The sequence below is a fragment of the Gnatocerus cornutus genome, unplaced genomic scaffold (assembly GCF_029298725.1).
Source record: "Gnatocerus cornutus isolate USDA-ARS CGAHR unplaced genomic scaffold, icGnaCorn1.1 ctg00000023.1, whole genome shotgun sequence".
Taxonomy (NCBI): Eukaryota; Metazoa; Arthropoda; class Insecta; order Coleoptera; family Tenebrionidae; genus Gnatocerus; species Gnatocerus cornutus.
The window spans coordinates 3,530,868-3,547,458 of record NW_028275375.1 but is presented as its reverse complement, the minus strand read 5'-3'; the positions used below and the strand labels follow the sequence as shown (position 1 = coordinate 3,547,458).

The following is a 16,591-nucleotide window of genomic DNA, read 5'->3' as shown; positions in this document are numbered from 1 at the left end:
ATTAATGGAGTGAATTTTCGAGTCGGCGCGACGAAATAGAAAAAGTTTTAAGAGAAAAGCGATTTTGTCGGGTTGTTGCGCGCTCGGTGTAATTATTTTTATTGTCTTTTCCTAAATCAATTCGCAAGTTTTTTAAGCGCGATTTTTAATAAACCTCCAAGGCATGCACCGGGAGATCATTCCGGTCTTTGAAGTTTTCATCGATATCCCGTGAAAATTAATTAAACTCGATGCTTTGTAATGTACACAAAGAAAACATCATTTTGACTGTAAATATTCCCGGACTGCTTTCAGGAGAACGTAGGCAGATCATTCATCTTTCTAATCTTTATTATAAATACTCTGTGGGCTTAAAATGGGTCATAAAAATACTTTTTGGATTAGACCCACCAATGATTAATGATGCGTGTTGTTGCAACGGATTCCAGAAAAAATATCGTTTTCGTGGAGTTGAACTGCCTGAAGACGAGTTAAAGTAAACAAAACAGGGGTCTCGCCGGGTGAGCTGCACGTATAAACTGAACCGGTGGCGCTGGTTATCAAAGCTTTTCAAACAATTCTGGTTAATTCGTTGTCACATCGTGAAAATTACCAGAATTCCGAATTTTTATTTTAGAAAATGGGAATTTTTAGTTCCTTGGCAAAATAAAAATTTCTAAAAACTGCCGTCTTTGGTCTACGATTTTCTAATTTGGGGAAGATGATAAACATGTTCAAACTAGTGAAGTCCCCAAATTTCATTGCCACAGCGTGAAAATCACCAGAGTTACAAATTTTTATTTTAGAAACAGGAATTTTTAGTTCGTTGACAAAATAAAAATGTCTAAAAAGTGTCTTTTCTATTCAACAATTTTTTTAATTTGGGGGAAATAATAAACATGTGCAAACTGTCTAAATTTCATTGTTGTAGTGTTAAAATTATCAAAGTTATGAATTTTTATTCTCAAAAATTCGAAATTTTCGTTCGGCCATAAAAGAAAAAATTCTAAAAAGTGTACCGTTAGTCCACAATTTTCAAATTTGGTGGAAAAGTAAAACATGTTCAAACTAGTAAACGGTCTAAATTTGATTTCCATAGCGTTAAAATTATTAGAGTTACGAATTTTTCTTCTCAAAAATTCGAAATTCCCGTTTGGCCATAAAATGAAAAATTTAAAAATCTTTTTTGGTCTATAATTTTGAAGCTTGGAGGAGTTTAAACTAGTAAACTGTCTAAATTTCATTGCCACAGCGTTACAATTACCAGAACTATGAATTTTTATTCTCAAAAATTCAAAATTTCCGTTCGGCCATAAAATAAAAAATGAAAAATTTCTATTTTTTTGGCTAAGTTTGGAGGAAATAATTAACATGTTTAAACTAGTAAACTGTCCAAATTTCATTGCCATAGTGTTAAAATTATCAGAGTTATAAATTTTTATTCTCAAAAATTCAAATAATCCTTTCGGATCTAAAATGAAAAATTCTAAAAGCTATCTTTTGTGGTCTACAATTTTGAAATTTGGAGAAAATAATAAACATGTTCAAAGTGTTTAATTAAAATAAAATATCGTTCGTTTTCATGAAGTTGAACTGCCTGAAGACGAGTTAAAGTAAACAAAACAGGGGTCTCGCCGGGTGAGCTGCACGTATAAACTGAACCGGTGGAGCTGGTTATGAAAGCTTTTCAAACAATTCTGATTATTATTATCTGTTCATCCGATTTGTTACGCTCTTTAGTCGCATTATCTGTACATTAATGCACATAACTGATTATACGATACTATTGAAAAATTGTTCGATTTGCCCGCAATCGCCATTAATTCAATCAAAAGGTTTACATATTCGTCTTGTTATCGCTTCAACACTGCCAGAAACTGATTCAATTTGGAAGATCGTTTTTGTAATTCTCTACTGCAATTAAAGGGATCGAGGCAATTATTTCGTGGTAATTGAGAGTTGCATCAGACGACTTTTGGTAAATTAAGGAAATGCACAAAGTGCAAGGCGTATCAAGGCGATTAATTTATTTGGTTTGTCAATAGAGTCCGAGTGGAGTCACTAATGAAAACGGATTTATTTGTGTTCTCTTAATTCTGTAAAGCAGCGTATAAAAAAATTGGAGATATTTTCGAAACAAAAGTCAGAAAATGCAGTTTTTAAAGCTGGTGATGTAACACACCTGAAATATCACAATAATTTTGGCCCACATGTCAAAGAGTGACACGGCGAATGACGCATTTTGCTGATTTTTTGTTTGAACATTTGAACTATAAAAGAACGTCCAAATGAAATATTTGTATACATCAGCCGAAATCAGACCTTAATAAAATATTTGTTTGTTGAAAAGATATGCGTGTTTCACATGCGTCACATTCTTTTAGTTGTATGAATATTACAAAATTCTCATAATATTGTTGAAGACATATTTTAATATCAATCTAAAAATATTTGTTATTTTGTGCGTCGATGTAAAAAAAAAGTTTTTTAAATTTGGTGCTGTAACAAAGCTATTTCTGCATTTTCGTTTGAATTCGTTTTGAATGCGTTAAGAGGCCATTTTTACATCGGATGCGTTAATAGTTTCGTTACAAGACCTACCTACATGTTTTTTCATGTACTATTTTCTATTTCGGTGCTTTAAAAGCATCATTAACGCACTATTTTGTAAGTTCATCAGGGGAGGAAATTTTTCTGCTATGCTTTTGTAGTCATACTAATTTTTGACGGTTTAAAAGGTTGACATTTAAACTGGAAATCACTTCGTAGGGTCCAGACATTTTGGAAATCAGTAGTTTTTGTCATCAAATTTTTTATCAACAAAATAAAATTTTCGACTTTTTGTGAAAAACCCCAACTTTCGAGTTTTGAAAAATCTAAGAACAATTTCTTATGTAAAAAATCGCGAGAATAACGATGGCGCAAACCGCATCTCAATATCTGAAATAGTTTTTGAGATATCGAGCACGAATTGTTTTGAGCCCTCAAAAATTTGGCCCTCTGGCGACAACCCAAAAATTCAAACGACCATAACTCAGTTATTTGTTGACGAATTTAAAAAATTCTCATGTTTTTGGATTCAGCCTGACATTCTGCGTAAAATGAGACCCAAATTTTTGAGTTTGTTTAATAAATAAACGAGGCATTGGCCAAAAATTGTTTTGAAAACGTCATTTTAGGGTGATTTTCAATCTATGTTTTCAAAATGAAAACGACGTTTAACAGCTTTGAATTATATATCAGTCGAAAGAGAAGCTCGAAATCTATCTAATGGCCAAATTTGAGATCGATCGGACAAATAGTTTTCAAGCTATGGCCAAAAATAGAAAAAATGAAAAATTTTCATCGATTGAGTCGGAATTTTTTTTCGCGAAAAATAGACTATCGAATTTTGGGCTTTTGAGAACATTTTCTAACGTGAAATGAGCCGAGAAAAAGAATGGCACAAACCGCATCTCAATATCTTAAACAGTTTCGGAGATATTTAACTTTAAAAATTACGAAAAATGAGGAAAAATGAAAATCAACTTTCCGAAACTTTGAGCGGCCATACCTCAGTTATTTGTTATCGGATCTGAATTTAAATCCCAGATTTGGAATCTGCGAAAAATTCTGCGTACATTGATATAAATAACTCAAGTTTACTTCAAAAAGTAACCAAGATATCGATATCAGGAGTTTGGTATAGTTTTAGTCATGAATTTTCGCGAAAAACTGCAACTTTCGACTTTTGAAAAAGGTAAAAACTATTTCTTATGTAAAAAATCGCGTGAAAAACGATGGCGCATCTCAATATCTGTAATAGTTTCCAAAATATCGGGCACGAATTGTTTTGAACCTTCAAAAATTTGGCTCTCTGGCGACAACCCAAAAATTCAAACTGCCATAACTCAGTTATTTGTAGACAAAAAATTTAAAATTCGTGAAGTTTTGGATTCAGCGTGACATTCTGCGGAAATTGAGCCAAATAAGTTAAGTTTGCTTCACAACTAAACGAGACGTGAACCAAAATCAATTTTAACAGGTATTTTGAGGTGATTTTCAATAATTTTTTTCAAGGTGAAAACGACGTTTAAACGAAATAATAAAAAAATTACCTGAAGTTATCAAATGCGATCTCCAGTGTCATCACGTCATCAGTCATCACGCGTAAATTTAATTTCACCGGTAAGCACAACACTTTTTTTAACTTTAGGTTTATCACAACATTTTTGAAGAAACCACTAGCAAAGAATAAAAAATCTAACTCAAAATAATCCCATTTTTTACAATTCGGCTCTGTGAAACGATCTAATCTCTTCCACGATTATTGCTGAACTGACGGGAACTCCGATAATGACACTTTTTGCCACTTGTTCATTAGCCTTTTTATTCCCAACTTTTCGATGGCCTGGGCTGACGTTGACATTAAAACTGACCAAGGATAACCTTTCAAAACGTTTTTTTTTCCCAGAAATTGTCTAGTTTTTGGAGAAGCAGCAGAAGAAAAAGCGACAACAAGGCAGAACTGATAATCCTTTCGGTAAATTTTTTCAAGCATTGGCACCCTTTCATATCTGCAAACTAATTTTTCATCGCAGGTAAGAAAATACTCAAGCAGACCTGCCGAATCAATTATGCATGCCATCCTATGCACATAATGGAAGTGAAAAAGCATGTCGCAACCGCCTAAGTTTATTAAAGTGGTAAATTCGAGCCGACTGAGAACCGTTCGATAAAGAATCCGGGAGAGTGACAAGTCGTTTATTCTAAAAGCAAGCACTTGCAAATACGTGACCAAAAGGAAAATATTCATTAGACACTTTCCGGGGTAGAATCCGGCGGAAATGATCTTTGTTTGCTTTCCATTTGCGCGAGTGGACTTACTTTGTACACGTCTAGTTGACCGCAAAACACGTCGAATTGGTTGTAAAGGTCCTGGAGCATGTTAATCACCATCATTGGGGTGGTGGTCGAGCAGATGGAGGTGAAACCGACGATGTCAGAGAAAAGCATCGTTACGTCTTCGTGAGTCTTTGCTTCGATCGTTTGACCTGAAAAGAGTCCGTTTAACTAGTCAAAATGAAAAATTTAATTTTCTCTACTTGGAAACGTCATAAATTCAAACTTGAATATCTCCAGTACTAGGGGAAAATTGCCTTAGCGAGCCACAACCGCTTTGCTATGTCTGGTGGAAATATCAGATGTAGTAAACTGTCTAAATTTCATTGCCATAGCGTTAAAATTATTAGAACTATGAATTTTTAGTCTCAAAAAGTCGAAATTTTTGTTTGACAATAAAATAAAAAATTCTAAAATCTTTTTTTCTGGTCTACAATTTTGAAATTTGGAGGAAATAATAAACATGTTAAAACTAGAAAACTGTCTAAATTTCATTGCCATAGCGTTAAAATTACCATAACTATGAATTTTTAGTCTCAAAAAGTCGAAATTTTTGTTCGGCCATAAAATAAAAAATTCTAAAATCTGTCTTTTCTGGTCTACAATTTTGAAATTTGGAGGAAATAATAAACATGTTAAAACTAGAAAACTGTCTAAATTTCATTGCACTAGCATTAAAATTATCAGAGTTATGAATTTTTATTTTTAAAATTTCAAAATTTTTGTTTGTCCATAAAATAAAAATTTTTAAAATCTTTTTTTCTGGTCTACAATTTTGAAATTTGGAGGAAATAATGAATATGTTTAACCTAGTAAACTGTCTAAATTGCATTTGCATAGCGATAAAATTACCAGAACTATGAATTTTTTTTCTCAAAAATACGAAATTTCCGTTTGGTCATAAAATGAAAAATTGTAAAATCTGTCCATTTTGGTCTCTAATTTTGAAATTTAGAGAAAATAATAGATATGTTCAAACTACTAAACTGTCTAAATTGCATTTGCATAGCGATAAAATTACAATAACTATGAATTTTTATTCTCAAAAATTCGAAATTTTGGCCATAAAATGAAAAATTCTAAAATTTGTCTTTTCTGGTTTACAATTTTGAAATTTGGAACAACAATGAACATGTTTAAAATAGTAAACTGTCTAAATTTTATTGCCATAGGGTTAAAATTAGCAGAACTACGAATTTTTAGTCTCAAAAAGTCGAAATTTTCGTTCGGCCATAAAATAAAAAATTCTAAAATCTGTCTTTTCTGGTCTACAATTTTGAAATTTAGAGGAAATAATTAATATGTTTAAACTAGAAAACTGCCTAAATTTCATTGTCATAGCATTAAAATTATCAGAGTTATGAATTTTTATTTTTAAAATTTAAAAATTTTTGTTTGGCCATAAAATAAAAATTTTTAAAATCTTTTTTTTCTGGTCTACAATTTTGAAATTTGGAGGAAATAATGAACATGATTAACCTAGTAAACTGTCTAAATTGCATTTGCATAGCGATAAAATTACCAGAACTATGAATTTTTTTTTCTCAAAAATACGAAATTTCCGTTCAGTCATAAAATGAAAAATTGTAAAATCTGTTCCTTGTGGTCTCTAATTTTCAAATTTGGAGAAAATAATATATATGTTCAAACTAGTAACTAATTAGGGGTCGATTTCAAGTGTGACTTGCGTTATTGCAAATCCCATTTGCAACATAGCAACGCCAATCACATTGCTCATACCTTGGCAACGGTTGCAAATTTGCGTTAACGCCGTGACTTGAAGTCGACCCGTGAGTTTCATTGCCATAGCGTTAAAATTAGCAGGACTATGAATTTTTAGTCTCAAAAAGTCGAAATTTTTGTTCGGCCATAAAATAAAAAATTCTAAAATCTGTCTTTTCTAGTCTACAATTTTGAAATTTGGAGGAAATAATAAACATGTTAAAACTAGAAAACTGTCTAAATTTCATTGCACTAGCATTAAAATTATCAGAGTTATGAATTTTTATTTTTAAAATTTCAAAATTTTTGTTTGTCCATAAAATAAAAATTTTTAAAATCTTTTTTTCTGGTCTACAATTTTGAAATTTGGAGGAAATAATGAATATGTTTAACCTAGTAAACTGTCTAAATTGCATTTGCATAGCGATAAAATTACCAGAACTATGAATTTTTTTTCTCAAAAATACGAAATTTCCGTTTGGTCATAAAATGAAAAATTGTAAAATCTGTCCATTTTGGTCTCTAATTTTGAAATTTGGAGAAAATAATAGATATGTTCAAACTACTAAACTGTCTAAATTGCATTTGCATAGCGATAAAATTACAATAACTATGAATTTTTATTCTCAAAAATTCGAAATTTTGGCCATAAAATGAAAAATTCTAAAATTTGTCTTTTCTGGTTTACAATTTTGAAATTTGGAACAACAATGAACATGTTTAAAATAGTAAACTGTCTAAATTTTATTGCCATAGGGTTAAAATTAGCAGAACTACGAATTTTTAGTCTCAAAAAGTCGAAATTTTCGTTCGGCCATAAAATAAAAAATTCTAAAATCTGTCTTTTCTGGTCTACAATTTTGAAATTTAGAGGAAATAATTAATATGTTTAAACTAGAAAACTGCCTAAATTTCATTGTCATAGCATTAAAATTATCAGAGTTATGAATTTTTATTTTTAAAATTTAAAAATTTTTGTTTGGCCATAAAATAAAAATTTTTAAAATCTTTTTTTTCTGGTCTACAATTTTGAAATTTGGAGGAAATAATGAACATGATTAACCTAGTAAACTGTCTAAATTGCATTTGCATAGCGATAAAATTACCAGAACTATGAATTTTTTTTTCTCAAAAATACGAAATTTCCGTTCAGTCATAAAATGAAAAATTGTAAAATCTGTTCCTTGTGGTCTCTAATTTTCAAATTTGGAAAAAATAATAGATATGTTCAAACTAGTAACTAATTAGGGGTCGATTTCAAGTGTGACTTGCGTTATTGCAAATCCCATTTGCAACATAGCAACGCCAATCACATTGCTCATACCTTGGCAACGGTTGCAAATTTGCGTTAACGCCGTGACTTGAAGTCGACCCGTGAGTTTCATTGCCATAGCGTTAAAATTAGCAGGACTATGAATTTTTAGTCTCAAAAAGTCGAAATTTTTGTTCGGCCATAAAATAAAAAATTCTAAAATCTGTCTTTTCTAGTCTACAATTTTTAAATTTGGAGGAAATAATTAACATGTTTAAACTAGTAAACTGTCTAAATTTCATTGCCATAGCGTTGAAATTATCAGAGTTATGAATTTTTATTCTCAAAAATTCGAAATTTTCGTTTGGCCATAAAATAAAAAATTCTAAAATCTGTCTTTTCTGGTCTACAATTTTGAAATTTGGAGGAAATAATAGACATGTTTAAACTAGTAAACTGCCTAAATTTCATTGCCATAGCATTAAAATTGTCAGAGTCATAAAGTTTTATTTTCAAAATTTAGAAATTTTTGTTTGGCCATAAAATGAAAAATTCTAAAATCTGTTTCTTTGGGTCTACAATTTTGAAATTTGGAGCAAATAATATACATGTTCAAACTAGTAAACTGTCTAAATTTCATTGCCATAGCGTTTAAAATATTTGATTTATAAATTTTTATTTTCTCTACTTGGAAACGTCATAAATTCAAACTTGAATATCTCTAGTATTAGGGGAAAATTGCCTTACCGAGCCACAACCGCTTTGCTATGTCTGGTGGAAAAATCAGGTGTAGTAAGCTAACGTTCTTTTCTCTTTCCTTATCCACAGCCCTGTTGCCCTCCTCGATTGAACTCTTCAGTTTATCCATTCGGCGACGTAAGCCGTCCTGAAATCGAATCGAAGACATAAAATATTTGTCTCAGAAATGGTGTGAGAATGTTTCAGGTATTCGTACAATAAATTCGGACTCCGTTTTATTATACATATGCACTGCAGTGCGTTCATCTGATAGGACTCGAGGGATTACTTACACAGACATGTTCTTTATTACATCACAGGGTGTAACCGCAACGATTTATCATAGGTGAACATCCAGGGAGAGAAACGCTCGTGATTTACGTCTTTTTATTTAAAAAACAGTACAGAAATTCGGACAACAAACGCTTTCTCCGTCTGTAATTAAAATTATATTGAATTTTCCCAGGTGATTCCGTCCCAAGGAAATAATCTCGAACTGAAATATTACAATAGACTGAGAACAAAGCGATGGAGTTTTGTGACGTAATTTTGTAATTAAATCAGATCAAACCTGCGCGGTTATTTATGGAGCTGCCCATCTAATTTAGGAAAAAACAGTCGTACGTCAAAAATGTTTATCAATAAAATTGCCGGACATTACAAAAACTAATGAAAAGCAATAAAAGCAAAAGAAAAACAGGAAAACCGGAAATTCTGATGTGTTGTTATACATCACGAAATGAGCTGGTGTTATTAGAGGGACAAAAAGAGAAATGAACTTGTCGAATTGTGCACTAAATCATGAAAATGCGGTTTTTGTGTTTTGCGTAAAATGGCATCTCATTAGTTGATTTTTGTAAAATCAATCAATTTGTTTGGTTTTTGGTACGAATAATAACACTGCTCGATTTGTACTGGAGAAGTGGAAGGTCACTTCTCAAGCGGAATCTCAAGTGGAATGCTCTTCTTATTACGAAATATTCTGGCGAAATAAAAATCTGTCTTCTCTTGTTTTATAACTGTCTTATTTGGAGGAGGTGATAAACATGTTCAGATTAGTAAAAGCCTCAAATTTTGTTGCCACACCATGAAAATTACCAGAATCACAAATTTTTATTTTATAAAGTGGGAATTTTTCGTTTGTTTGCAAAATAAAAATTTCTAAAAACTGTCTTTTCTTTTTGACAACTTTCTAATTTCGGAGAGGTAATAAACGTGTTAAAACTAGTAAAATCCCCAAATTTCATTGCCACAGCGTGAAAATTACCAGAATTCCAAATTTTTATTTTAGAAAATGGGAGTTTTTAGTTTGTTGGAAAATAAAAATTTCTCAAAAGTGTCTTTTCTGTTGAACATTTTTTTAATTAAAGGGAAATAATAAACATGTTCAAACTAGTAAACTGTTTAAATTTCAATACCTTAGCGTTAAAATTAGCAGAACTCTCAAAAAATTTGAAATTTTCGTTTGGCCATAAAATGAAAAATTCTAAAATCTGTCGTTTTGGGTCTACAATTTTGAAATTTGAAGGAAATAATAAACATGTTTAAACTAGTAAACGGTCTAAATTTCATTGCCATAACGGTGAAATAATCAGAATTATGAATTTTTATTCTCAAAAATTCGAATTTTGTGTTTGACCATAGATGGGAAATTTATAAAAAATGTCCTTTCTCTTGAACATTTTTTTAATTAAAGAAAAATAATAAACATGTTCAAACTAGTAATTTGTTTAAATTTCAATGCCTTAGCGTTAAAATTAGCAGAACTATACATTTTTATTCTCAAAAATTTGAAATTTCCGTTCGGCTATAAAATAAAAAATTCTATAATCTGTCTTTTTCGGTCTACAATTTTGAAATTTGGAGTAAATAATAAACATGTTAAAACTAGTAAACTGTCTAAATTTCAATTGCATAACGATAAAATTATCAAAGCTATGAATTTTTATTCTCAAAAATTCGAATTTTTCGTTTGATCATAGAAGAAATAATTCTAAACTTTTTTGGGTCTACAATTTTGAAATTTAGAGAAAATAATAAATATGCTAAAACTAGTTAACTGTCAAAATTTCATTGCCCTAGTGTTAAAATTATTAGAGTTATGAATTTTTATTCTCAAAAATTCAAAATTTCTTGGCCTCCAATTTTGAAATTTAAAGGAAATAATAAACATGTTTAAACTAGTAATCGGTCTAAATTTCATTGCCATAACGTTAAAATTATCGGAATTATGAATTTTTATTCTCAAAAACTCGAATTTGTCGTTCGTTCTGTAAAAAAAATTCTAAAAAGTGCCACTGTTGGTCCACAATTTTCAAAATTGGGGGAGGTGATAAACGTTTTCAAACTAGTAAAGTCCCCAGATTTTATTGCCACAGCGTGAAAATTACCACAATTACAATTTTTTTTAACTGCCCGGCGCCTCCACCATTTTTGCAGACACCAAAACAGATCAACAAATTTTGAAAAAAATCGGAAAGTTAAGGCCTCTTGATTCTAAATCTAAAAACCGTTTTGTTTGATCAGGTCTGGATTCAGAAATAGTCTTGAAAAATAATTTTTTAAGTTCTACCATGCAAACATTTATTTTCTCCAGTATTTCTTAAAATCTTGCAAAGTTATGAAATTGCTGACAGTGTTTGGGAAAAGCAATTTAATAAGCTCTTCAACGATCAAGAAAAATATAAAAATATAAAATACACTAGTAAATGTTTATTGAATCCATGCAGATGCACATACAGATTACCAGTGGACTTTTAGTTTCGTTTTACGCCGTTTTGTGAAATATTAAGAGGTAAAGAACGAGTAAAAATCGAACCTGATTTCTTTATAAAATTACCAACCCCGTCCGTTAAACCTGAATCTCTCCAATTAATATAACTCCCCGTAACCAAATTTCGCCTAATTAAAAATATCGGGTCAACTTTCGTCCGCCGTTCATTTATGAGTGATCCCTGAATATTTATGAGGTTAAAAGTTTCCAACAAATGCAGCAAATTGCGTTATTATTTTTAACAGCCAACTTGAAGCGTCAAGAAAATCATAAATTTTGTTGGTTTGTAAGTCAGACAGCAAGCGCGAGCTTAAACGAATTTTAGGGTGAGACGGAAAATCTTTAATTGGGTGGAAGAAACTATGAGCCATCGCACGTCTTAAATAATAAGTGGCGACTTAAGAGTAACCAGACGTGAAGAGTGTCGAGTATCTCGTTTGTGTGGAAAAATAATTTCCTTAATTGCGTGGTTTTGTCTCGAAAATAATCGTTTTGAATCAGACTGCACTATGGAAAAGTTAGAATTTCAATTTGAAAGTTCGGAAACGTCTTGGAATCCAACAATACGACCGAGGCAACATTGATTACTCCGTTACTTAATTTAGCAAAAGCGGGGTTGGTTTATAAAAATTATTTTCTTCCTTTTATCCGGGATTTCTATCAAAAATCTCTTACTTTGGCCGATCCAGATAACATAATTTAATTAATTAGTTTTTTATTGCAAGTCCAATTTCCCGTCAGCGAAAAACTTCGAGATTATCTTTTCCTCTGACCAGAGACAAGCCATCATTAACTCGTTTGGTTGGTTATTCGACTCCGGTAGTAAACTGTGATTTATACGGAACAAACCCGGAAATTAGTCTGTATTTGTTCGGAGGAAATTCAACCATTTTAGGTTTCTTTTAATCTCGTAATTACCTGCGCTCGAGCCTGTTCGCCGACTAAAATAACGTCTCTGGTAGCATCATGCATGGGAATGTCGGAGATGAAAAGCCCGCTGCCGGTGAGACCTTCAAGTCCGTCCAAAAACGGAGATCCGATAAATAAAATTGAGTCGGATTCTGGACAGTAGACCATTTGACCTTTGAGTTCCAAGCCCTGGAAAGAAGTTAATTAGAAGAGGATGTTAACGGAAAATGCAATCGTTTGGAATTATGGAGAGCTTATGATTTAATTTAGCCTTTCCGTCCCTTGCATAAACATTTCCGGAAATATTTGTATCGAATTTCCCTTCAACAAGCGTGTTTCAAGCAGCACTCTCAACAAAGGAAGGGTTTCAACGGAACTGAGGGTATAGTTTCCATCTCGCCACTTGCGAGCCTTTGACAGACAGTCTCAATTAAAGCATTTAGAGACAATCAACGAATTTCCAATAGATCTCGTCTAACAGCGATTCCATGTATTCGCGAATTGCTCAATCAATTCTACATTTTTATTCAACAGCGGCCGGAAAATAATTTCAGAGTTGAAAGCGGCGGTTTTCCCATAAGTGGCTTCCAGTCTTCAGATTTATGCCCGCTTTGGACATATAAAGATAAATGCGAGCGCGTCTCTAGACATACACTTACGTGGGCTGATGATTTATGCCTTCGCAATCCGCCTCTAATCTATTTTTAAATATCGCCGGCAAAAAATGTATAAAATGCATTTATAATGGAGCCTGACAAACAACGCAAAAACGCGCTTTCCTCATCATAGGCATTGAGGCACAATGGTGCGTTAATACTCCATGTAAACACGCGAATTAAATTATACAAAAAATTCATAAAGATGAGACTTCTGAATTTTTTATTACAGGCGAGGAGTAATTTTTACGAGTAAAATTAGTTGACGGAAGTTTTCCTCATTTGCATCTAAATTAACCCTTAAACTTTCGCCGCACTGATTAAAGGAAACTTTTCGGGATCGCTGGAAAAATCAAAAGCTTTCACAGGCGAGAGGCTGTCTCATCATTTTCAAATCTGTTAGTTTTCAGGTTGCACATTTCTGTCTACTTTGAGTTTTCAGGTTTGCACGTTGGATTTCAAAGGCGGATTAAATGTCCCATTTTTTTAGTATGTAACAACAACGTAACAATGCCAAACCATAATAAAATAAAATTGAAAACAACAAATAAGGAAAACTTAAAGACAACCTACTGAAAGTACAATAAAAAATAGAATGGAATCTAAAGAAAATGTTGAGAAAATTTAGAGTCTGAACAGAATCTGAAGAGAATTTAGACAATTTATGAAAAAAAATCTGAAGAGAAACAACAGGATCTAAAAGGAGTTAAGAAATTCGATGAATCTGAGAAAATTTGAAGAGGAATTTAGAGACAATTTGAAAGAAAATCTAAGGTTCTAAAAAATTTTATACAGATAACATAAAAACTTTCTAAAAAGTCCAAAGAAAATATAAACTTTAACCAAAGAGAATCCATGAAGAATCTAAAAAGAATTTGGCTAATCTAGTTGTAAGAAAAAATCTAAAGAGACTAAGAGGATCTAAAAGGAGCTTAAAAATAATTTTAAAAATGTAATAGAATTTGAAAAAAATCAGAAAAAAATGTTGGAAAACTACAGAAATCTAAAAAAGAGTCTTAAATCCTATAAGAATTGGAATAGAATTTGAGGAAAATTCAAATAAAATTTAATAAAATTTTAGATAATCCAAAGAAAATGCAATCATAATTTTCTAGTTTAAAATAATTTTTAAAATTCAGAGAAAAACAGAGTAAAAGTACAAAAATTCAACCAGATCTAAAGTATGTAGGAAAAATATCAACGAGATAATTTAGAAAATGTCAAAAAAAAAATAAAAATTGATTTAGAGAATTCAGAGAACATTAATTCAAAATAGATTCAAAAAAATATATAAAATGTACCTATTAATTAAGGAAAATCGAAGAATCTTACTGAATTCTAAAACATTGTAAAAATGACGAATTTATAAGAATTCAAGATTCTTGAGCTTAAAAGCCCAAAGAGAATCGAAAGGAAATTAGGAAAATCTATGGAGAATTAGACATACTGATTGTTAAGAGAATCTAGAAAGAATTTAGAGAATCTAGAAAAAATTTAGAGAATCTAAAAAATTTAAACATAATCTAAAATGTAAAAAAAAAATTAAAAATAAAATAGAATATAAACCAAAAAAAATCCAAGAATCCAAAGAATATCTGGAGAATCTATGGAGAATTAGACAGAATGTAAAGAGAATCTAGAAAGAATCCAACAAGAATGTAGATAAATCGAAAGAAATTTGATAGAATCGAAGGGAAATTTACATATAATTCAAGAAGAATTTGAGGAAAATATTAAAAAAACTAAGAAAATTTGGAGAATCTTAAAAATTTAAACAAAATCTAAAATGTAAGAAAAATGTAAAAATAAAATAGAAAAAAAAGACCAAAGAGAATCCAAGAATCCAAAAACTATCTGGAGAATCTCTGGAAAATTAATCAGAATATAAAAAGAATCTAGAAAGTATCCAAAAAGAATTTAGATGATTGAAAGAAATTTTGTAGAATCGAATGGAAATTTACATAAAATCCAAGAAGAATTTGAGGGAAATATTGAAAAAAAATTAAAAAAATTAAGAGAATCCAAAAAAATTTAAACAGAATCTAGAATGTAAGAAAAATCTAAAAATTAAATAGAATATAAACTTTAAAAAGACCCTAAAGAATCCAAGAATCCAATGAACATCTCGAAAATCTATAGAGAATTAGGCTGAATTTATAGAGATTCTAGAAAGAATCAGAGAATCTAAAGAAACCAGATGAAATCAAAAGAAAACTTGCATAAAATCGAAGAAGAATTTGAGGACGATATTAAAAGAATTTAAAGAAAATGTAGAGAATCTAGAAAATTTAAGCAGCATCGAAAATGTAAGAAAAATAAGAAAATTTAGATTAAACACGAGGAGTATCTTGAAAAGTAAAAAAAATCGGAATACTCTAAAGTAATCTAATAGACAATGAACCTGGTATTTTGGGAATCTAAAGTAAAAATCTTTTTTTTTTAAATGCGCGTAAAATGCAAACTTGAAAACTTGGCAGTCTAGAAGCCTAAAAAATAACCTGGCAACCGAAAAGCAAACATTTATGCATTTAAAAAAAAATTCCCGCAATTACTCACAGGTGCAAATCCGCAAATAAATAAAATCCCGCATTTTAGTGATTTGTACCTATGAGATTTTTCTCCGAGAAACCAGGTAAACACCCGTGAAGCAATTTCTCTAATAAATCAGTCTCGACTTACTTCCGCTGGAAATGCTTCAACTCCCGGTAGATTCCTTATGGCGAGCACGAAAGGTGTGTTGGCTCTCTTAACGATCTCTCCGAAGGACAAAGTGAGACTCCTCGGTCTGTGAAACTCGAAATACGTAGCAACGGATTTCCCACAGCTCGTCAGCATCCTCCCAAATAGTCGCATAAATCCTGCACCCAGCTGGACGAGATCCAGTCTCCTATCCAGGACAAAATGCCAAGGAAAAGCTTTGCAGAATGTCGCGACCCCCATCTGGAGGTCGGTCACGGGTGAGGAAATCCGGTGAGTTACGGTTTCCCTCACCGCCTTTCCTTCATTAATTCGTCTTATTCGGAAGCTGAAGTTTCGCGCGTCTTGTTTATTTTGGGTCACTTCTACGTCGGCGAGGGTGTCGTATAAGATGCGCGCTATGGATTTTAAACTTCCAACGAGGAGGTAAGCGACTGCTGGGCGCTCAGTGGTGAAGTCCAATTGGAGGTATTCTCCGTTACTTGTGCAAATAAACGCTTCACCTTCGTGTTCCACTTCTTCCTGGTATTTTATTACGTCGTGAACACCATCTAAAGTGGTCAGGAATTCTTTAAGGTCGCCGCCTAGGCATTTGAAAGCGCGTTCCAAACGACCCGTGCACGACGTGGAGATTAATTCTTGGCCGAGCTTCTCGAGGAACTCCAGCTCGTCGATGTCTGAAAGTACTTCAGTTAAAAGGGGGCGAAACTGATATTTTGTGAGGGTTAAACAACATAAGGGGATAAAATAATCCAATCAATCATTATCTCTGTTACAGCTAGTGCAAACAGGTCTAAACCGTCCTGAAATTAGGGACGATTTTTTTCCCCAAATGAGAAATGGACGTTTGAAAGACAAAGGTAAAATAAACACGAAATAATCAAAGTTTGTTTGCGTTTTTCTAAAAACTTTTATAAGCATTTAATATCATTACTTTCTGACATCATAACAAACAGAAACTTCCATATAAATGCTCCACTCTGT

At 31.8% G+C, this 16,591-nt stretch overlaps 1 protein-coding gene across 2 annotated transcripts in view; it reads right to left on the bottom strand.

Moving 5' to 3' along the window:
• The window catches only part of LOC148166422 (head-specific guanylate cyclase-like), a 64,327-nt gene that overhangs the window by 4,876 nt on the left and 42,860 nt on the right, over positions 1-16,591 (bottom strand). For both annotated transcript variants that reach the window (XR_015771028.1, XM_088048981.1), the window contains exons 5-8: positions 15,590-16,284; positions 12,264-12,443; positions 8,582-8,720; positions 4,846-5,012 (exon numbers count right to left, since the gene is read on the bottom strand). Coding sequence is in view for 1 of the 2 variants with exons in the window: in XM_088048981.1 (XP_087905107.1) it covers positions 4,846-5,012; positions 8,582-8,720; positions 12,264-12,443; positions 15,590-16,284 (1,181 nt within the window). In the remaining variant the exon portion in view is untranslated. The remainder of the gene's footprint in view (positions 1-4,845; positions 5,013-8,581; positions 8,721-12,263; positions 12,444-15,589; positions 16,285-16,591) is intronic.